At 37.3% G+C, this 24,177-nt stretch overlaps 1 protein-coding gene and 1 long non-coding RNA gene across 40 annotated transcripts in view; one reads left to right on the top strand and one right to left on the bottom strand.

Moving 5' to 3' along the window:
* Nucleotides 1–7,764, bottom strand: part of NRXN1 (neurexin 1) — a 1,121,298-nt gene extending 1,113,534 nt beyond the window's left edge. For 38 of the 39 annotated variants that reach the window (XM_054548164.1, XM_054548166.1, XM_054548176.1 and 35 more), the window contains exons 1-2: nt 7,245–7,764; nt 2,790–4,483 (exon numbers count right to left, since the gene is read on the bottom strand). In XM_054548164.1, the coding sequence (XP_054404139.1) occupies nt 2,790–3,561 (772 nt within the window). In that variant the 5' untranslated portion in view covers nt 3,562–4,483; nt 7,245–7,764. Of the gene's footprint in view, nt 1–1,658; nt 1,758–2,789; nt 4,484–7,244 lie in introns of all 39 variants that reach the window. The other variant, XM_054548195.1, reaches the window with a different exon arrangement.
* Nucleotides 7,765–7,840: 76 nt separating this feature from the next.
* LOC129057704 (uncharacterized) overlaps nt 7,841–24,177 on the top strand; it is a 1,380,833-nt gene continuing 1,364,496 nt past the window's right edge. Inside the window, exons 1-2 of the long non-coding RNA XR_008522424.1 lie at nt 7,841–8,275; nt 23,075–23,173. This is a non-coding gene — a long non-coding RNA (uncharacterized LOC129057704). The remainder of the gene's footprint in view (nt 8,276–23,074; nt 23,174–24,177) is intronic.

Genomic DNA, 24,177 nt, shown 5'->3' with positions numbered 1-24,177 from the left:
TAGTAGTTCTTATTGTATTTTAAATACGAAGGCAGCCAAATGGTGTTAAAATTTTAAAAGTATTATAGTTGGGACCAGAGATAAGCTGAATTTATGTTTAATATTTACTTGTCTGTTTTTTTCCCTAAATTTTCTTAATGAAGTGAACTTATTTATTTTAAAATTAGTTTTTATGAAGAACATGGCAAACAATGTAAATACTGGCTACAAGCAGAGCTTTGTTGATATTTCACCCGAATAGAAATCATCTATCCCTAGCCATTAATACATGATCTGTATTGGGAGAGGCATCCATTCTCAATTAGTTATTCAATAGTCACTTGACACACATTAAATAGGGAAAATAAGCAAAATGGAGCCAATCCTTCTAGGAAGACTGACTCTGCCTTTATCACTCCATCTCCCAATTCTGTGATACTCAAAAGAATCCAACCTTTTGTTTTCCTTCTATGTTTAGTGGTGATCTTTTGCACTACGTTTTCAGTTCAAATTTTCAAAGTCACTCAATGCTTGAGAAGAATCCTAATAGATTTGCTATTCTGAGTTGAATTACCCTATGTACCAGGCACTATACTGTTCAATTATGCATCTTGGTAATTCCAAATTCTTTATCTTATAGAAAGAGCTATCCATTTGCAAAATAAAATACATTTCAGATACATCTAATTCTGCTTCTCTTTAACAAATTACTTTTTCCACTCTTAACTGTTCCTGATTATGCATGATCTCTGAATCCCTACATTAAAAATGCATAGAAAAATAAAAATTTTCATTTAAAACACCCTCCCACACAGTACAAGCTGTCATTGTGTCATATTTGTTTCCTAATTTAAGGAAGGAAGCTACATTTCATGTGTCCTTCATTAAATTGCCTTCTCTGTATTTTAAAGTGGCATTAGGATACTTAAGGCAATGTTCCCATAAAATAATGTTCATTTTTAAATTTGTTTCTATTAATCAGTGCAAAAGTATGCAACTTCAAATTACAGTATGGAAATTATCATATCTACCTAGCATATTATTCATGATTCACAAGTACATTTGCTAGAAGAAAAAAATTATCTTTTTTATTTTGTAAAACATAACTGTAAAGCCTGCTCTCATAACCATAGAAATGTACTGTTAAAGCTGAACTGCTGTATAGGCCATGGAAAACACAGTTTTCTATAATTACCTAAGCCAAAATATAATGAAAAACAAAAACCCACATGAAGACAGAGCGCAACAAAATAGCCCTTTCTTTCTTCCCCTCCTCCTAATGCTGTGAAGGCTACAGAAGTCTCCTAAAGACCAGTGTTTTTTCTTCCTAACTAACTGTCCTTGCTGTTTAAACAATTACAAATCTTATCAAGTCTTCATTTCCTGAAAGTCAAGTGAGAGAGAACTGCCAACTCTAATAAGATTTACAAAGGCTAGCTCCCCTTAGCAGTGTCAGCAAAAAACAAAGACATTATACAATAAAACGCAGCCACACAGAGCTTTTGTCCCTATAGCTTTCAAAATCAGATTTAATAATTCACCTTTTTTTCACCCATTTCAGCCACAAATGCCATTTATCCATGTGTTGATTGCCTTGCTTTGACCCATAAGCTATCTACTTTAAATCCTGACATCTCCTACTTAGCCACTGATTCGTCTTTTTCACACCACTCACTCACTTTCTGTTAGAGGCTTTGCTGTATTTATACAACAGTATTTTCCTTGGTCATTGTCATGTAACAGCATCGGCAAAACACACTGAAGACTGAATTTTATTTCTAAAGGGGAGAAAATAGAACTTAGGTATGACTTTTGTTGTTTAATGCCGCACTGTTTTAAGCCCCAAGAACCACAGAAATTAAAACCTGGCCTCCACTACCCATATAAATGTCATTAGCCGAATAACCTTAGAAAATCTCTTGCAACCCCTTACATGCATCCCTGTTTATTAGTCTGCAGAAGCTTCCCAATCCAGCAACATCTAAATTTCTCTACCACTGTATTTCTCTTTATCAGGCATTTGTTAATTAAGAAATGTTATTTAATCTCTAACATTTTTAAACGTCAGCTGACCTCACACTTCAAGAAACCGCATAAATGACAAAATTTTACTTAAATTTGACAAATGTTGGACTTGGATATAACAGTGGAAACCAACATTATTCCAAAAAGCCTCCTGCTAATGAAGAAACTCTTCACACCCTCTCTTCCCCTTTTTCCACAACCAAAAGCAAGTTTTTACCGCTCTATCTGCAAAAGGCAGAGCACTGCCCGTGAACCCTGTCTTTCTCGTCCTTTACCACGAGTGACCAGAACCACGTGGGGATTCTCAACCACCGCCGTGATATACCTCTCCTGTGCTTCATTTCTCATCAAACACATGCCCAATCTTCTAGATGCTTGTTTGCATATTAAGGGCAAAGTCTGTGTGTTACAGATTTAGAAGTGGTAGAGACAAGTACAGTGGTCATATAGGTGGGCCGCAGTCCAATATAGGGCCCAACCTGCCGAAGAACCCGAGGAATAAGAAGAGGCCATTGTATTTGCCACTTGGAAGGGAGTAGTGTTGGTAGAAAGGTCTCCAGAAGGAACTCAAACTTGGATGTGGGGGCTGCCAATCCTTACGAGGATGTCAAGGGAGAAGCTGTGGAGGTGGTAAGATAGAGAGGCCCCCAGAAACAAGGTCCTTCCCTCGAAGCGAACTGCCACACGTTTGGCCAGATTAGGAAGACCCCATGCACCAGCCCGGTCCCCTCCTCCCCGCGCCCTGCCCAGGCCCCGGCCCCCGTGGGTCGGGCGTCGGGCCTTACCTTGGCTGCAGTCCTTGCCGCGGAAGCCGGTTCGCGAGCAGTCGCACACGGCCTGGTCGTCCACCACGGAGCACACGCCTCCGTTGAGGCACACCCCGCCCTCGCCCTCCTCGCCCGCCTCGCACGGGCTTCCCCCTCCGCTGTTGGGCGGCTCATCGTCCAGCTTCACCTCGCCGCTGTCCACGGGCAGGACCTGCGAGGAGTTGACCCTCACGTCGCGAATCCACCCCTTGAAGGGCTCCCGCTCCCTCACCGAGGCCAGGGTGAGCTTGAGCGCCGCGGCGCGCAGTTCTGGGGGCAGCCCCCCGACTAAAAGGCCGCTGAACACCGTCATGTCCCTGCGCTTGGACTTGACCTCCACCCACTTGGCCTCCACCTGGTCGATGAAGAGCGTGGTGTTGCGGAACTGGCGGCGGATGCGCACGCTGTGCCAGGCGCCGTCGTTAACTGGCGTGTCGGCCAGGAGCGTCGCGGGCTCAGCGCAGAAGATGGAGAAGCTGAGCTGCAGGCGGCCACCGCGCGTCAGAATCAGCTCCAGGAAGTCGCAGAACCCCTCGTCGTCGAAGTAGAGCACGAGGCCGCGGGCGCTGCGCGTCTTGAGCTGGAAGCTCATCTCGCTCTCGCAGCAGGCGTTCCACTTGGGGAAGCGCGTCCATTGGCCCTCGGCGCCCGGAAACTCCAGCCCGCTGCCCAGCTCCGCCCAGCAACCCAGGAGCAGCAGCGAGAGGCACAGAAGAAAACAGCCCCCGCGCTGGAGCAGCGCCGTCCCCATGCTCGGGGCTGGGGTGCGGCGGGGGGGTGCCGGGGCCGACAGGGTCAAAATGGTCCTGGACACCGTGACGAAGAAATAAGGGTCCCGAGAGACAGAAAGGTAAGGGGAAAGGCGGGAGTGGGAGGGACGTGCCCTCCTTTATCTAGTTCTTTTTTTCTTCTTCTTCTTCCAATAACCCCGCCCTCTCTCCGTGTAGTCCTCTTCCAACTGGAAAACGTTGACCCCAGTGGTACAGGGTAGCCACAGAACTTCCAGACCAAAGGGAGGATGCACTTTGGAGGCAACGTTCTGGAAAAGGCTTCAACAAAAGATCAAGGGAAAGCACTGACCCATTTGAGTCTGATTAACTAATTTAAGAGCATCTGCAGCGTCAACAGATACTTAACTCCTCAAATCCCATTATCTGCCAGGTTCCACCAGTGGTACCAGGCCAAAAGGAAGCAGTGAGAGTCAGTAAAAAGAAAACACTTTTCTCAAAAAAGTACAGGAAGCCAGCAGTGAGCCAGTATCCTTGGATGCTTGTGAATGCCTCAAGTGTGTCTCCTTCAGATGTGGTGTCTTAAAGCAGAACGGAGAAAAGGATGCTTGCCTCTTTAGGGCACCACTTCTTAACCCGAGGATAGCTTCAAAGGCCTGCTTCTTCTGTCATAGCATGGGCTTCAGCACCGCTGCAGCCAAAGCCTAATTCCTTGTGCATGGTCTCACAAGTTGGATTTTACTTCTCTTTTCAGCCACGGCAACAGTAGGACTCAAACCCAGCAGTTGCGAAATAGCCAGAAGCTGTTAGATGTAGAAATCACAACAGCTCCTCTTCTTTTCTCTCTGCCTCTGCAGGGCCAAGCTAAGATGCCAGCACATCAATTGGTTGTGTGTTGGTGATGCATTTTGGTTTTATCTTGTCTTTTTTTAAGGACTCAGACGTCTGCAGAGAATTAAAGTCAAAATTAAGGTCTAAAGTCAATATAGTATTATATAAATCATTATTCAGCTCATAACACAGGTGTAGACCTGGTCCTATTAGTAAGGCAAAGAGTTAACCTTCTTGTATGGAGCTTTTGTTATCCTCACTACAAGTAAGTCCTAATATTTTCTAATAGTTAATATCGCACTTTTACAGTCAGCCATGACACCCTTGTAGTTTATTATAACTGTTAGTTGGTAACCCGAAGTTTTAAAGAGAAATTTGATTATGGTTATCCTTTTGTTTTTGCAAGATAGTTTAATTTTTAAAATATGTGAGGAGAGAAAAAATGCTTTTAAGGATTTCTACCTATGTTGTGTGCTTGTTCCGTGGACAGTAAAAATACAACCTATTCAAATCTCAGTTAAGAGATTTTACAATTGGCAAATTAGATTAAACTGTTGGCAGGAAGCTGCCAGCTTAGACTTGTATAGCATTCCTGCCATTTTATTTTTCTTAGAAGGAATATTGATGGTTTCTTGGTAGTCTTTTGCAAAATTTCACACAAGTATAGTTCTCCTTTATATTAATGAATAATATGTTGTAAAAGAAAACCACTAATTGGAGTCAGATTTATGTTTTTGGCATTGTCTCAATTGCCCTAATATTAACTTCTCTAAAAGTGCATAAAGTACTTAATATTTTGCCTAATAGTGTAGATCTAACTCCTCCTGAAGTCTGTATCTTGCTGTCAGCCCTCACAATTTGTGTGGTCAGAAGAGCAGTTGGCATGTATGTCGTCTTAGCTGCAATGGCTCCAGGATGCTAGAATTTAAAACCATACCTTTGAATCACTCACTATACTATTAAATCACTTCTCTTTATTCAACTCTAATCTGACAGGTTCTTGAAATGGTACAGAAATCATAAACACTGACTTTTTTCTAAGTCATTTTTTAACCAAAAAATTACTCTTACCTTTTGAAAAAAATTACAAATGTATAATCTCTTCATGTCAAGGAAGTGCATTATTTTTCTCACTATTTCTTATATTCCCCACCACTTGCAAACACACACACTGCAATATACATACACCATACACACATGCACACACACCCCAAATTTATTGTCTGGACGTATAAGCTCACTATCCAATTAACACTTTTTCCCCCTACAAGCTGAAACTAGCAGTAATTTATGGCACCGCATTGTGCTGCTGCTTCTCCATGGAGGGAGCTGAGAGCATTTCTCTTCAGTACAGAGCAATCCCTACAGGTGTCAGCTGAGAGCCACCAAGCTAGGGGATCCCACTTCAAGTTCCTCCCAGATGAAATTGATGACTGGTTCTCTCTCTTTCAACACACACACACACACGCTGTGCGGGTGTGCGCACATACACACTGCCCACTAGCAAAAGGAAATAAAAATCTCAGTTGCTTATTTATTATGGCTGATACATTCCACACCATCAGCAATCACCAGTCATATCTTGTCTTCTCCTGTATCAAACTCAAGGAAAGGGGCCCGTGAAGTCATCTGCAATATCATATTATTCAGTATACTTTCATATTTTAAGTAGACTCAGGAATCTGCTAAATTTTCAGTCATTTGCAAAATAAATCTGGAATGTCACGATCAAGAGTAGTGCTTTGAACCCTTTCTCAAGCTCATGTGTTAGAAAACCTTTTTTTTTTCTTATGTGTGTAACTCTGTTGGAGCCAGTTATTATATTAATTAATATTACATTGATCACATAACCTTTTTTCTCCCATCCCTCCTGCCCTCCTCCACTAATGCACACCTTGACAATTTTAAGGGATGGTGGAAGAGAGAAAAACCCTAGAGCAATATATACGTACATATAGATATCTGTACATTCTTATCACAGGGAGGTTAACTGGTTTTCCCAGTTCTTGGAGGAAGCTCATTGTATGTGAGCAAGTATCCGTATTTATATGGAGAAAAGAGGATTCTCTCTAGGTGCCAGAAAGACCTGGCGAGTTCACAAATTAGAGGATGAAATAAAGGGATCTGAAAAACAACCTTACTGCAGCCAAAAGAAGAAGCACTCTAATTCAAAAGCAGACTAACAGCATCATTAATCTTTTCTTTCATTTCTAGAATCAAATTCATCCCAAGTCACTAGGAGGATCAATACAGTATGCTCATCGGCTGCAGCTGCATATTTTAGTGTTTCTGATATCACACACACATACACACCTATACCTTTCCATGCACCCTTCAATATGTATATATCTTCATAAAGAACATGAAATCTCTGAGAGAAATTTTAGAAGTGCTTGTTATTTCACCCCTGGCTTTTGCAAAGTCCCTCAATACCAATGCACACCCAAAATTCTCTCTGGCTTTCCCGCCCAGTCTCTAAGCTCCATCTCTAATACTAGTGCAGTTTCTTGGAGCTCGGAGTCTACTGCACAAATTAAGGATGGGCACAGTGTGGGGCTGATGAGGTAGGGAAAGAAATATATAGAGAGATATTTTATTGCTTTGATATCTAGCCTGTCTGTTCTTTTCTTTCTTTTGCTAATAAATCACTGCATTCAGCCTTTAAGTTACTATCCCAGTTCCACCATCTCTTCTTGCCATCTATTTAAAAGGCTTCATGCAAAACAACCAAGATCTACACTCCTCCACCCTCCCACCACCCATCTTTCCCTGTGTATTTGTGGCAGATCCTGGCTCAGTTACAATGGGGAAAGATATCCTTCTTCAGCTTGCCTCGCCCCATCCCCTCCCCCCAACCCAAATTGAGCTTCTTTACCTGCCCGGTTATTCCCCTTAGCTCGAGCCAGAGCCTGAAGCATGCATCGGTCAAAGCGAATTTCCTGAGGTCTATGGATAAGGCGACTGCTGCTGCCTTTTCAGAGGCGTCAGGCTTGAGCGTCTATCTCCAGGAGTGCGGGAGGGGAGAACAGGCAACGGAGGGGAGCAGGAGGAGGAGGAGGAGGAGAAGGAGGAGGAGGGGGAGGAGAGGGAAAGAGCTGGGAAGGAAAAGGCGGTGGTGGAGCCTGAGAAGGCTGGGTTACGTGACGCCGGGTGCTGTCCTTCTGAAAGAGAAGGGCGGAGCTGAGCTCTCCGCAGTACCATGGAGAGCGGCGGGCCCGTACTTTGGCTGGGGAATGGGTGGGCTTGGCCCGTGGTTGCAGCCCCTCCAGGTCTGGATGCTGCGGAGCGAGGTGCTTTTACCTTTGCATCGTCCCCTTGCAGGGGGAGCCTGATCCTGGGGACGGGGACCTGCCGCAAGCGGTTCTAACTTGTCACCACCCTCTCTTCCCCATCAGAAAGAAAGAAAAGAGAGAGAGAGAGAGAGAGAGAGGGAGAACGAACGAACGAACGAACACGAACCAGAGAACCACGTAGCCTACTGAGCATGCCCAGGCCCCTGCTAGACCCATGGAAAGCTGTATGGAGATTCCACTTTTCCGGGGTTTAGTAGTGATTGGGCGGGGATACCTGAGAGGGTGCCAGGAAAGGGCCCAGCAGTCAAAGAGAAGGGGCCAAGGAGTCGATGATTTTATGATGAGCTCTGGCTTTACTTGTGCACCTTGGTCTCCTGCTCGGAACCCTTGAAAAGAAGCTGCAGTTTTTCGAGGCATGCAGGGGCAAGCAAGACTCACACAGGCACTGGCATTCTCCTAGATCCGATATCCCTTGCCCCACCCCTTACTGTAGCTCTGCCTTGAGTAATCACAACAAATCTTCATGACTTGCCTAGGCTGTGCCAAAAAGATGTAAAAGGAACCCACCAGGGTAAGATGCCAACTTGCAGACGACGATCAACTGTGTGACAAGGTGCTTTTTACTGCAGCCTCTCGTCATTCTCTAGCCTTCCTTGCTCTGTCTTGAACCAAGTTTTCTACCTGTTTAACTCTTCCCTCCGTCTCCTCCTCCCTTTTGCAGCTGGTAAAACCTGGTGAAAGTAAAACTCGCTGTGAGGCTCCAACCATACAACCGGGCATGCCCAATAGGCATTGCTGGGTTTGGTGAGAAAGGGGTTAAATCTAAGGGCGCTTACAGATTAGGTGGTAGAGGAGTCCGGGGTCTGTGGCTTTAAATTATGGTTTGTACCCTGTGGGCATTTAAATTCCTATTCCTGTATATTCCTAGCCTGGGTTAGTTTTGGAGCAGATACAGACATTTTTATTGCAACGTCACAAACCTAATAGTCTGAACCTCAAATACTATAAGGCAAGACTATTTTTGGCCTCCAGGCCCTATAGGTAAGAATTTAAGAACTAGATAAATTTGGGAACATCAAAATAATATACATTACAATTACAATATGTATATTCTTCCAAAAAACTAGAACTCGTTCCTATGATAAGCCGATTTATACTTTTACTACTTTTGTAAAAGGGTCTAAATAACCTGAAGGCAGGTGTCACAGGTTTTAATATGTTTATCGCCCTTAGAGAGGCAGTTTTGTCAAGTGGTTACATGTTTGGGAAGTAGATTGTCTGAGCTTCAATTCAATCTCTGCCATTTATTAGTTGTAACCCAGCAAGATACTTAACCTTATACTGCCTTAGTCACCTCATCTGTAAAATGGATATAATAATAGCTCCCTCTTCATGTGTTTGATGTTGTGAAGATGAAATGAATAAATAAACATAAAATATTTGGAATTGTGGATTCCAAATTGTGGAATATTGGCTATATTTATCAACTACAACCCACTCTGTGTTCTGTTTGACTCAATGGAAGGAATTTCTCTGAAACCGGAATTCTTTGACTATGAAATAGAGGTATTAGTCATTGTCAGCTTATTCCATAAGATTGCCTTGGGAATGTAATGAAATAATAGCTGTTAACATGATTCTTAAAACAAAAATTTAATTTTAAATGATATAAAACTAAGACTCAGAAAATTACTTATCTAAATTATTCAGTCATTCAGTGAACTTGAAACAAAAAATAGTCTTGTTAATTCAGGGCCTTTCTCAATTTTTCCTACCATTAGGTTATATAACAAATAGCACAGAAGGTACACCCTGATGTATTTAGTATAGAGCTAAAGCTTATTGCAAAAGTAAGTGGAATGGACAGCCCACTTTCAAAACTCAAGTCTAACTTGGTTCCATGATGCTCTTAAGATCTGGTGTGAACATGCATCAGTGAACATTATGGTAGTGGTAGAGGCACTCTTAAGAGTCAAAGCACTGCCTTTTACCTGGATTCATAAAAATTCATTATTTACCACCAATGCATGTGATCTGAACAATTTCCTACTTTATTTCATTTCGTCTTTGTGAATTTTTATTTTATCTTCAATTGGGCTACACAGTGTTTCCACTGAGTCAAGGTTTTCCTTGAGATGTCTTCTGTGGTGTTTTGATTAAAAAAAAATGTTGACATTCTTAATGCTGCATGTGTAAATTTTAAGATTAAAAAGACCGGTGTTCCCATATCTCTTCACCACCGCCTCCCTGACACACACACACAAACTATATAAACTGAAGGAATAGATGATGTATTGGAGTAATCCCCTTTGCAGTCAGGTTTAAGGTACTTACTGTATGTAGTCCAAGGAAGTGGACAGCCAGAAAAACTTTCTTTTTCAGTAAATATGCAGAGAGAAAACTATCAGTATGTAGCTTAGAATGCAAATATCACAACATAATTTAATAATAAAAGTTGTTAAATGTATTTTAAAGTATGAGTTTTTCTGTTGTTTCTCCATAAATTACTTCAACTCTCTAAGTGCCAGTTTTTTCATCAGTGAAATAAAGGTAATGGGATCTCCATTTATAAGACTTGGTGGAGATAATGTCAACATTGAATGTTAATTTTGTGCCTACTCCTCGCCAAGCAGTGCTCTAAGTGCTTTACTTACATTAACTTATTCTAGCCTCACAGAAACTCTAAGAGGTAGGTTCTAGGATTTCACTCATTTTACCAATGAGAAAAAGTGAAGCACAGAGAGATTAGCCCAGATAGTCAAAGTCTAGTAAGCAAGCAACAGTGTGAGGAAAAATCCAAACTCAATTCTGTAATCTTAACCACCTTGCTACACTGACTTTCAATGGATCATCAGATATACCTAGCAAAGTGCTTGGCAGAATGCAGATGCCCGTAATTGTTCATTCCTTTTCCTTTCTAAGACTTTCATCAAGAGGAATCTAGGAAACTAAACAGTCAACTCCAGAATTTTGCCATAACATTACTTAATGACTAATACTGTATGAAATATATGATATTCATGTACTTTGTTGCATATTATAGGTGACGTGTTTTCAATGTTACTACCTTTTTTTGTTTGTTTCTGGGCAAGATGTGAGGTAATTCCTGTAGATCTGAATCTGAAGCAATCTAACATTTGTAAGAACAATCTAGTATTTTTCTAAAAGGTGGGAAGTAGGATTAATTCCTCCTGAATCACCTTAGGGAATCTACTAATTTTAGGCTACAGAAATATGTTAAGGATTTCAACTCCTGCCCCTAGCTACCACTCAGAACAAATGAGATAACTGTGAAATCAAGGTGCTTGTTTATGATTATGTCTGATTGGGAGAATTTGTGGCAACCCAAATATGGAAACATAAATAATATCTCATGCCATAAACTGGTAAACATTTTGCAACAATGAAAATGGAAATGCATGCTCACCTAAAGCAAGTATATTTCCATAGGTTATTAATATTAATGAGAATTCTAACATGGAGACTAACTCTACACTAAAAATAAATGAAACTAAGTAGTAAGATTTTTTTTGACTGAGAAACGAATGCAACAGAGACACTCTGTGTTTATTGCTGCAATCAGACCCTGTGCTTTAACATTAGGAAATCAGTGTAAACACCTACTTTCTCAATTAACATTAAGGTAAAGTGGAAGCTTTGAGATACGTATGAATTCCAATATTGATATCAGTTATGAAGGGTGCTTTATCTTTACTGATATAAGGGGTAGAAGAAGAAACACATGGTAACAATGAGGAAAAATATCAGTTGATATACATTAAATGCATTTTCACTTAAAATGAGAAACAACTCAAAAGAACAGTAAGATTTATCACTCTGAGGGGATTTTCTATTTACTGTCCTATAGATGATCAAAATGAAGCCACTTTCTCTTACTAAATCACAGTATCAGGAAAATATTACATGCTAATTCAACTAAATTTCAGAGTGCTATTGAATTTCTCTAACCAATTACATTATCAGTGCTGCACAGTTGGAATTCTATTGTTTAGCTCATGACTTTATTTTAATAATAAATATAATCCTATTTTTTGTTTGCAGTTAAATGTCTCTAACTAGTTCCCTTTATATGAACCAATTAGAGTTTTCTAGTTACAAAAGTTTAAGAATACATATTGAATGCTGCCATATAAAATTTATTTTACAACTAGATGAATTTAAAAATGCAAGGAAATGTAATCAAGTCTAGGGTTTGAGACTCAGCTATAAAATGGAATAAACAGACTAGGATTTACATGTACAAAAAGACACATAATTTCCTATTAAGCTTACTAAGTAACTTTCAGGAGAAATAAGCAAAGTCAGTATGTTAAATACTTTCTTACTACTTGAAAAAATCTCAAACATAGTAAAATTAGGCTACTTTTCCGTGAATATGTAAATTTTCTGTAATCAGAAGGTAGAATGTGATTTAAAATGGCTGCAAATCATTAATGTAATGATAATTATTAAGGTATCAAGCAGCAGTAGAGAAAGCATGTAGATAGGACCTTGAGAACAGTAGTTAAGTTTTGAACGATGCACCTGCTAGAAAGGCTTCAATGTGGAAACCCTGCAGTGTGTTTGATGGGCAGTATTTTTAAATCTGGGGCAGCACTTACACCTGGATGTGTTCCTCCATGTTTACTTCCACCCCTCCTTCCCCCACAATGAGGAAAAATCTTTCTGAGGAAGAATAGCTGTCGCTAGATGAAGTCTGTGAAAAGTCCCTGCCAGAGGGTTTATTTTTCCTCGATCGGTGATTTAGTTGCACACTTCAGCCTGTCATTATTATCCCCTCTAATGACTTATTTCTCTTCCTATGAACAGAACTTTCTTCCCCACAATCCAACTCTACACTCAAGCCTGCCATTCTCAGATGCTAGGCTCCAGAAAAGTAATTATCTCATTCATCACAATGTGGCTTCAAATTTATTTTTATTGGGTGCCTGTAACTAGTTAAGTTGTTTAATTTAGCCAGTCCTATTTAATATTCCTTACTATGACTTTTAAGAAAAGAGCAAGGGATTTGTGATGAGTTATGGATGCCAGTGAAATTCAGAGTCTTATTATATCTTTGCTTCTTTTTAGCCTGTTTCTGCCCCCTAGAAATCTGTGGAATCAATTTTCTGTGATGGCATCTCGAAACATTTTGTGGTTAGCTTTTAAAACACATCCTATTTGATTTTATATTGGGCTTATGGATTTTTAAAAATATTCAATTCTTACCAGTTTTCCAACTACTGCCCTCCTCCTACTCAATATAGCTTTAAACCTCATTTTTTTTCAGTTTTCTTCTCATTTTTATGTTTGCCTTTCTCATCCATTTGTCCTACTTACATTTTTTCATTTAATACTACAGACACCCACAGAGCTAGATATCTTAATACAGAAAGTTGTAGATATTTTATTGTAACTTCACAAATTAGAGCATTAGTACCCACTTTTTATGTAAAAAAAAAAGATCTTAGGTTTTTGAAGAGACTCGTGAAGCAGAATAGGGAAGAGTTTTATTTTGATGAGAGTTTTTCTCTTGCTGAGGAAAGAAGATCAGTGAAATAGGAATAAACTACATCCTTAAGTATATGCTTGATGTACACATCCCATTGAATGAAGTTATAGTACAGTATAGGCACTTTAATTTTCTCTAGAACAAGGAGAGCAGAATGAAATGCTTAACAGTGTCTGGTGTTTGACATACATGAGTGGGGTAGGCAAACTGGGAAAACAATTAGGATTGGCAGACAGTGTGGACACCTAAAATGTTCATACTTCTCTAAAAATGTCATTCACTCTGCAGCCCCAACAGCTTGTGACCATGTGAGTCTGGTGTTGCCAGATCCTATGATTTTACAAGATCAGCTGGAAATCTGAAATTTTATGTGAAATCTTCTGATTTTAAAATCTTGGCTTATTAAGAAATAATCACCACTACTACCACAATATTGTGCAGGACAAAATAGACTTCTCTGCTCGTTGGAAATGGCACACACCCTACCAGTTTGTGCCCTTCACAGCTTTGTATACACATGCACATGCAAACTCATAATCATGGGTGGTTATTCTCTCTAGTAAACATTTCAAATTATTTATTTACATGTTCTAAATTCAGCCAAGCACATAGGATAGATAAAACAGTACAGTTGCTATTAAAAGTTTACCTTTAGAACATGAAGACAATTGTTTTAAGTAGTTTGGTATGTTACAAGAAGCACTGAATTCTGAGTTATATGTGTTTCCAGCTACAGCTTTGTTACTTGCTTTGTATGGCAACAGAGACAAATCTCTTAGCTTCTCCTATAATAGTACTTGCATGGTATATGTTGGGAGTTGAATTATCCCCCTAAAAGATATGTTGAAGTCTTAACCTTATCTACGAATGTGACTATTTGGAAATAGGGTCTTTGCAGGTGTAATCAAATTAAGATAAGGTCATACTGGATTAGGGTGGGCCTTAAATCCAGTGACAGGCATCTTTAAAAGGAGAGACACATTTGAAAACACAGAGGGGATATAAGAAAGAGAATCATGAAGACAAAGACAAATTGCAGTGATATAACTATATAGCCAAGAAATGCCAGGTAATGCCAGCAACCAGCAGACTACTCAAAGAGAGGCATGGAACAGATTTTTCCCTAGGAAAGAACCAACCTGGCTGACACCTTGATTTTAGCCTTCTAGCCTCCAGAATTCTGAAAGAATGTGTTATTGTTATAAAAACTACCCAGTTATATTGTAAACCAACCAAGTTGTGATAGTTTATGGTAAACCTGGGAAACCAGTACAGGATGCATGATAGAGGATGGAAACATATAGTTATGAATAATACTATTATAAGAGGCCATTTAGCAGATAAGTTTATATATATATATTACTTTATCCATTACAACCTTGAAAAATAGACATTCTCTCTCTCTCTCTCTCACACACACACACAGACACACACACATACACACACTTGCTCTCACTTTCATTCTCTTTGTCTTTCAACAAACTATGGCTTGGAGATGCTACCCATCTCGCCTTCAAACTTGTAGACTGCTGCTGGTAGAGTGAGGACCAAATCTTTCTAAAACTAAAGTCCATATTCTTGTTCACTGTACTATTCTATTGTGGTACTTTTCAAATGTAGAAAACTATAAATATAAGATACAGACATTATTCTAGAGTCTACGTTTTGAGAAATTGAATATAAGAACAGCAATCACAATAGAGAGAGCAAGAATACGTCACCCTAAACGGATACATCTCAATACATTTTAGGTAGAAATAAATCTTGGATAGTGCAGGACAATTCTCCAGGAAGCTTTTAATGGACTGAGTTCCCCAAACTGCCTTTTTCTTCTAGTTCTCAAGAATAATGACAGAATTTGCTGAGAATACAATATCTTGAAATAGAGAGAAATGAGTGAAATAGCCCAGGCCTTGCTCCTGTTCCTCCTAGGAAATATAACATATTTAGTTATGGATTAACTGCCTGGGACAGCCCAGGCTTTGTTCCTCTCTCTCCTGGAAGTAGGACGTTCTTCAAATTGTTGCCCAGTGAGTTCCATGGCCCTTTAGATGTATAACCCAGGGCAGACTGCCTTTTAAGGTCTGTCAGCTGTGGGGCAAGTGGGCCACTCACAGCCAAGGCTCCATCCATTCTAGGCAGTTTTCTTGGGCCTTGGGGGACCTATTTACGATGGATCCCAGGCATCTGTTGTCCCTTGCTTCTGATTTGTAAATAATGAATCTCCATCATGTAACTTGTTGTTTATGAGTGTGCTCTGTCTCATCAAACTCAGACAAGTTGGTAACCAGTGCAAAGTGAACCTGCTTTCCAAATAGGATGTTAGGACAAGAAAAAAGGAATATTCTAGATTTCCAGTGATTCAATATTGGCAGTATGTTTAAATAAACTTATTTATTATAAAATAATATAATACAAGACAGAAAATGTAAGTCTTGATCTTGATGAATTTCAAAAGATGAACATACCCTTATGACTTTCACCAAGATAAAATATTAGAATATTAAACTCCTATTCCTTCTAGTCATTTTCTATTCTCTGCTCCATAAATTTAATTAATAACTTGATTTCAAACTCCCAAAACTAATTTTGCTTGTTTTTGCTATCTAGATAAGTGGTATAATTCAGTATGTTCTACTCTGTGTCTGCCTTCTTTTGTTCAACTTTATGTCTGTGAAATCCATCTATGTTGCATGCAGCAGTGATTTTGTTCCATTGTCAATGTTGAATTCAGTTTTATAAATTTACCAATATTTATCTAGTCAATTGTTGATAAACATTTGTATTGTTTTCAGTATTGGACTCTTACAAATAATGTCCTGTAAACATTGTACACGTTATTTGTTGCAAATATGTACACAATTCCACTGGGTTCATGCCTAGAAATGGAATTGCTGGGTCATGGGTTAATTTTAGTAGTTGTTGACAAACAGATTTCCAAAGTTTTCCCTATTTATACACTGAAAAACAGGTGTGAGAATTTCTGTCTTTCTGGCCAAAAAAAATTATCAATCATTTTAATTTTAGATATTCTAGTTGGTTTCACTGGTATCTCACTAACATTTCATTTTTTAATTTCCAGATGACCGATTATGTTAGGTACCTATTCATATGTTTATAGGCCATTAGGATATCCTCTTTTAAAAAGGGGCCTATTCAAGTCTTTTGCCCATTTTTAAATAATTCGATTACTTGTCTTTTAAAATCAATTGTAGGGACTCTTTACCTTTTCCAGGTATGATTGCTTGTGCAGTTACATGTATTAAAATATTTTCCCCCAATCTGTAATTAACCTTTGTTCCTTCTTCATTTTTTTGATAAACAGAAAACTTAAATGTTAATGTAATTCAATTTGTTAATATTTTCCTTTGTAGTTATTGTTTCATGTGTCCTGCTTAAGAAAATCTTCCTATCTTGATATATGTTCTCCTGTGTTACATTGCAAGAAGTTTTTAATTTTAATCCTTCTCACTTAGATTAATATTCCCTCAGGGATGATGTTTTCACCCATAGGAATATCCAATTAATTCAGAATTATATATTGAAAAGGCTATAGTGTATTCATTATTCTACAGTGTCAACTTTATGAAAATCTATTTGATAGATTTTATATTTTATATCATTATTCATTTATCTTTTTGTCTCAATGAGCTTTTATAATGAATCATAATATTTTGTAGCTTTAAATAATTCAGCATTATGCATGTTTATTATACTTCATATATATATACTTTATTAGATTAAGTAAATTCCTTTCTAATCCCAATCTGCTAATATTGGTGAAATCCTTCAAATACTGTTTCAACATTTATTGAAATAATCATATAATTTGTCTTATTTCTTTTGTTAATGTGATGAATTACACTAGTTATTTTTGAAATTTTGACCATTCTTGAATTCCTAGCATATGCATTTCTTGTTCATCAGATATTATTCTTTTATTAATTTTCTTTGGTAATATTGTATATAGGATTTCTGCCTAAATCCAGAAAGAAAATAGCCTACAATTTTGGAGCAAGTTTACACTATCCTTGTAAAACAAGATGGAAAGTATTGTGGGTTTCTTTTCTGTTCTCTGGAAGAGTTTACGTAATAACATTATTGTATTTCTCATCAAATTCTTAGTAGAATATTCAGTAGCCAGATCACCTAAGCTAAGATTTTATTTTTTTCTATTCATAGAGGATTCTACAGATGCTCCATTTCCCCTCGTATTAAGTAATTTTTTATTCTCTCTTTTTACCTTTATAAATGTTACTAGGGAGTTATTAATTTTAATTATGTTTCCTAAGAATTAATGATTGTTTACTTTTTTTTTTTCTTTTTCTTTTGAGACGGAGTCTCCCTCTGTCACCCAGGCTGGAGTGCAGTGGTGCGAACTCGGCTCACTGCAAACTCTGCCTCCCAGGTTCATGCCATTCTCCTGCTTCAGGCTCCCGAGTAGCTAGGACTGCAGGCGCCCGCCACCACGCCTGGCTACTTTTTTTGTATTTTTTTTTTTTTTTTTTTTCAGTAGAGACGGGGTTTCACCTTGTTAGCCAGGATGGTCTCAAACTCCTGACCTCGTGATCCGCCCACCTTGGCCTCCCAAAGTGCTGGGATTACAGGTGTCAGCCACCGTGACCAGCCATTATTGTTTACTTTTTACTGTATTTTTGTTTCTGTGTAATTGATTTCTGCTACTTTAGTTATACTCTTCTGTTTCCTTTGGGTTTAATACACTCTTCTAAGTTCTTACTCAGTTCTCGAGGTGTATAGTTGGAACTTTAATTTTCACTTTCTTCTTTTCTAATCTCTCCATCAAAGATTATAATTTCCTTCTTAGTATGACTTTAGCTGCACTCCAGCAGTTCAGCTATGTAGTATTTCATTATTATTTGGGTAAATTATTTTTCATTGCTTGATGTGATTTCTTTCTCATCCAGGGATAGTAAGACTTAACTAGGAATTTTTTGTGATCCATAGATACGTGAACTAATTTTCAAATACTGGGTGACTTTTTTCCATGATACTACCCATGCATAATTCATATTCCTTATGATAACCCTTTGAAATTTGTTAAAACTTACTTAAGGCCTTGTATTTGTTAATTTTTTTAGATGTTAACACTTTACATTTTAAGGAGAAAATGTTTTATGTCTGCCAGATCAAGTTTATTTACCATAACTTTATATATTCTAAATACTTCACGTTCTGTAGAACTTTCTTTATATATTTTGTCATAAATACATATCCTTCATGTATTTTTTCTTTATATATTTGTTTAATTTGTTTAATGAAAAATTAGATTGTTATATATTCCTGGTAGATGAATGTTTTAAACATTCTGTTGTATTCCTTTTCATCTGTAGTGATATTGCTTGCCTTAAAGTTAATTTTATCAGATATTAGTATTGCTAACCCAGATTTATTTTGGTTAGTTTCCATAAGGTGTATCTTTTTTATATTTTGCCTTAATCTTTCCATATGTTTTAGTTTATTATACTTCTTTTATAAATTGCATTTGATTGACTTTTTAAATTCCATATGAAAATCTTTGTCTTTTACTTGGAGTACTTTGTCTATTTACATTTGAAGTCATTACTGATACATTTGAGTATGTATGTAGCATCTTACTATTTATGTTCTTATCATCTCCTTTCTTTTATTACATTTGTTCCTTAATATTTTCTCCTGTAGGAGCGTTTAGTGGTTTTCTAGGAGTATAGCATGAGTGATTGATTTATCAGAGTCAAACATAAATTAATATTTCCAGGACAATGCAAGAACTTTTGAATTTTTAAAATTCTTTTGCCCTTTTCTGATTTTTGTGCTATTGTTGTTTTTATTATATTTCTACATTATAATCCATAGCTCATTACAATGATTATTTCATAGGTCAATATTTATTTATAATTATTTTTATATATATATATCTTTTCCTTTGCTCTTCATTCCTTCTTTTACTTACTTGCTTTCATTGAACTTATTTTTTTTCTGTATGAAAAATTCCCTTTGTTATTTCATTTAGTTTGTGTACCTGTGGAGTGTATTTGACAATACACTCATTTTGGCATTCATTTTGAAAACTATACTGGATAGAATATTCTAGTTCGGACATTATTTCTTTAAGCATTTAAAAAATATCCAAATATTTTCTGGCTTCCACTTACTATGTTGAAATGTCAGCTCTGCAGTTTTATCATTGCTCCTTTAAGGTAATGTGTCTTTCCACGGCCTTTTCCCAGGTCCTCCTCTCCCAACCGCATGGTGGTTTTTAAGACCATAATTTTAGGCATTTTTACTGTGAGCATTTAAGTGACGTTTTTCTTTGTGTTTTTCCTGCTTATGGTCTTTCTAAATATTTAAGCTTATATTTTTCTTTGGTTTTGGAAAATTCATAGCCAGTAGCTAGTTGTACATTGCTTAATCCCAACTAATTCTCTCCTCTTTTTGTTTGGACTACAATCGTACATATGCTGGATAACTTCACCACATTCTATATGTTTCAAGTACACATGCTTTTTCTTCTTCTTTTATTTTTTTTTATTTTTTTGCTTCAGTCTTGATATTTTCTATTGACCGTTTCTCTAACTTACTAGTTTTCTGTTCTATTGATTCTAACCTAGTCGATTTATTCAGTTGTTTAAACCAGTGGTTGTATTTTTTCCAGTTATAGGATTTGTATTTGATTAGTTTTAATGATTCTGGTCCAGTTATTTGATAATATTTTTCCTCATATTATCTATTTTTTAAACATATTAATTATAATTATTTGGTATTTTATATCTGATAACTGCTATGTCTGAATGACTGATTTTATTTTTGCCTCCTTTTTTAAAATTTTTCTTTTCTCAATTATTTGGTTTCATGCGTCAAGTACCTGGTAATCTTTGATTGAATGCCACCTTCTTTTTGTTTGTTTTGTTGAAGTGTTTAACTCATTTATATATAAACCCGATTTAAAAATGGGCAAAATACCTGAATAGACATTTCTCAAAAGGACATATAGAAATGGCCAATAGGTATATTTTAAAATGCTCAATGTAACTAATCAACAGGGAAGTGCAAACCAAAACCACAAAGAGATAACACCTCATTCCTGTTAGGATGGTTATTATCAAAAAGATAAAAGAAAACAAGTGTTGGCACGGAAGTGAAGAAAAGGAAACACTTATACATTGTTTTGGGGATTGTAAACTAGTAAAGCAATGGTAGAAAAAAAGTATGGACATTTCTCAAAAAACTAAAAATGATGCTATCATATAATCCAGCAACCTAACTGTAGGGTATATGTCCAGAGGAAATGAAATCAGCATGTCAAAGAAATATATGCACTTTCATGTTTATTACTGCACTATTTACAATAGCCAAAAATGAAATCAACCTAAAAGTGTCTAACAACAAATAAATGGATAAAGAATACATGGTATGTATATACAATGGAATACTATGCAGTTACAAAAAAGAATGAAATTCTGTCATTTGCAACAACATGGATGAGCCTGGAGGATATCATGTTAAATGAAGTAAGCCAGAGCCAGAAAGACAATACTGCATGATCTCACATATATTTTTCTATATCTATTGAAGGGATCGTATGTTTTTCTTTCTTTCTGTTAATGTTGTATATTACACTTATTGATTTGTATATGTTAAACCATCCTTGATCTCACTTGATAATAGTGAATGATCTTTTTAATGTGTTGGTGCATTCAGTTTGGTAGTATGTTGTTGAGAATTTTTGTATCTATGTTTATCAGAGATATTGGCATGTAGTTCTCTTTTTTTGTTTTATCTTTCTCTGATTTTGTCGTCAGGTTAATGATGACCTTGTACAATGTCTACGCACCTATTCTTGCTCTTTTTCCTTTGTACGTTTTTAAGATATTGTCACCAACATGTTGCTTTGTCATGAGTCCCTTTAACCAAACACTCTTTTCTTTAACTGCTCTCCAAAGGTTAACTTTGAGTGTATGTTTCAGCTTTCTCACCATTTTTTAGTTTGCAAATCTATGCCATGTTTAAACAGACAATTCTCAAAAGAGCCCTGCCATAGGGAGGTTTTAAGCAAGCTGTTTTCATCTAATAAAGTCAGTCGTGGCTGGCTGCGGTGGCTCATGTCTGTAATCCCAGCACTTTGGGAGGCCAAGGTAAGCAGATCACTTGAGCCCAGGAGTTCAAGACCAGCCTAGGCAACATGGTAAAACCTTGTCGCTACTAAAAATACAATAATTAGCTGGCTATGGTGGCACGAGCTTGTAGTCCCAAGCTTGTGGGAGGCTGAGGGGGCAGACTGCTTGAGCCTGGAAGGCAAAGGTTGCAGTGATCTGAGATTATACCACTCCACTCCAGCCTGAGTGACAGAGTGAGATGTTGTCTAAAAATAATAATAATAATAATAATAATAATAGTGAAATAAACAGTATGACAAAATCTGCTTCTATGAGTATATGTCACAAAAATTACTTAGTAGGCAATCAAGTACTTGGCTTGAGTTTCTTCTTGGTTATAGGACTTCAAAAGCATTTTCTTTAGAAAAATTCTCCCATTCAACATATAATAATAACAATAAAATAGAACCTTTGAAGACATTATTAGTTGTTGATGAGAACTATTATTTTATGAAGTCAATATTTTACTTAACATTAAAACCTGGATACAGTTTATTATGATTTTTTTTCTTTCTACACACTTCCTCACCTTCTTTATTTCTTGTTACATTCATTGGTTAAATTGAAAAAAATAATGATTAACCAAACTAAGTATCAAGTATACTTGAGGGCACTCCCACTTCAATCTCAGACTAGGGAAACATTAAGTTCAGTTGGCGGCTTTACATAACAAATTTAATTAAATATTTGGAGCATAGTTTAAGTAGAAACATATTTATCCAGGAGATGCTATTGAAGGGCCACAACCTATTGTGCTTAGATGTTAACCATGATTTTAAACAACTGTAGCCATTCTTTACTGCACAGTTCATAGGTGCAGGGCTAGAACTAGGGTGAGGCTGGGGAGGCATATGCCTTTGGTGCAAAAGTTAAGGGGTTACTAAAAAACTCAAGAATTAAGATAAACAATATTTTAATGTACTAGGAAAAAATAAAATGCGAAAATATCCATGATGAACAAAAAAGATAACATTTTCAATAAAAACAATGTAACATTTAATTTGTTTAAAGTCCAGTGTTGCTTATTAGTTATTTTACTTCAGACTTTAACATGACTTGGCAGAGCATTTTATCCTGCCACTAGTGTTTATTTCATTTTTTTAATCCTCATTATTTATGTATTTATTATTTTAGTGACGGGTTCTCACTTTATCACACAGGCTGGAGTACAGTGGCATGATCATGGCTCACTGCAGCTTCAACTTCCTGGGCTCAAACAATTCTCTTGCCCTGGCCTCTTGTGTAGGTAGAACTACAGATTCGTGCCACTAGGTCCAGTTTTTTTCAAAAACTTTTTGTAGAGATGGGATCTCACTGTTTTGCCCAGGCTCAAGTGATATTCCCACCTGGGCCTCCCAAAGTGCTAGGATTACAGTTATGAGTCACTGTACCTGGCCGGCGCCTCCTAATTTTCCTACTCAAGGTAAGTGTCTTACCCATCTTCCACTAGTCCTGGCCCTGCATTAGAGGCTTTTCTTTGTCACTATAGCAAAAAGTAAGCATTTCAGGTTATACTGTGAAAGTTCAAATCAGATACTCTTTTTTTCACCTCTCTGTTAAGAAGAGGATTTGACAATGTGTAGTAGGTCATAAACTCTGAAACTGGAAGTTATTACTTATGGATAACCATAATCCTTTCCACCACCCCCACAGGACCACCCACACCCACCATATTCTTATTTAATATCTGTAAGAGAGGATCTCAGAGTCTGTATTTTATAATAAATGCAAAATTGTTCTGTTGCAGGTTGTCCTGGAATCATGCTTGAAGAAACAGTTGGCTAGACTCTTAACAGCTATTCACAATTTCTTGTATCTCTCCTGACAGAGGACAGTGTTCTTAAAGGTAACTATTTGGTAAAAGACAATAAAATGGCCAGAGATTGTGCATCTTTGCATTCAAAACTATTCCAAAAGTAAACAATAAAAAAGCTTTGTCATTTTTAATAACTCTTTAGCTTTTCATGGGACTTTCACAGCTATGTGGCTTTACATTGCAGTTTGGAAATTGAATATGATAATAATTGGTGAATACTCCACTTACTTTATCTGTATTTTATTTCTGGTCACCTTGTGGGAAATTTACTATTTCACCTATTTGGCCATTTTTTAAAATTATTACTTGAACTAAGAATATATTGCTTGAAATTATATAATATAGATGTATATGCTCCTAAATATACCTACAAATTATTATAATGAGAGTGCTAATATTTTCTTAAAATTTCATAATGGATAAATGTAGGTTTTTAAATTTCTACCTCTTTTCATATTGTGTCAGCTTCTCAGTGTTTATGATAATCATCTTATAGGAACTGTATACATTGAAATCACCTGGGGTGTTCACAGAAATACAGATTACTGAGCCTATTCCAATACCTATTGGTTTGGAATTTTCTAAAGGTAGAGCCCAAGAATCTATGCTTTTAATCAGTTATCCCTATGAAATTCTGCTAAACCTTGAGTACCGTTGGGGGTTAATCCTTCTGTTTGTGTTTGGTGTATATATATATATAGTCCATATGTTTTCAGTTTAATAATTTGGTGGGACCAGTCAGACTCCCAAGGATCTCTGTCCATTTCCCACTTGACCTCCAAATGCAGAGAAATATATAACCACTCTTCTCTATTTCATAAATAGCAACATAATAGAACAAGCATGATTAATAACAAGTCATTACTGTGTAAAAATTATAATTTGAGTTTTTCTCCGATGTTTTTTCTAAATTTGTGGCTTATATTGTACCTCACAGCCATAGTACACCATATCAGCATGAGAGCTGTCACACAGAGCCAGAACAATAATCTATGTGGCTCAGTATGACAGCACTCTTTTCCTGGGAACGAACC

This window comes from Pongo abelii, chromosome 12 (genome assembly GCF_028885655.2).
Source record: "Pongo abelii isolate AG06213 chromosome 12, NHGRI_mPonAbe1-v2.0_pri, whole genome shotgun sequence".
Lineage (NCBI taxonomy): Eukaryota > Metazoa > Chordata > Mammalia > Primates > Hominidae > Pongo > Pongo abelii.
The sequence above is the reverse complement of the archived record's forward strand: the minus strand, read 5'-3'. Positions and strand labels throughout refer to the sequence as shown.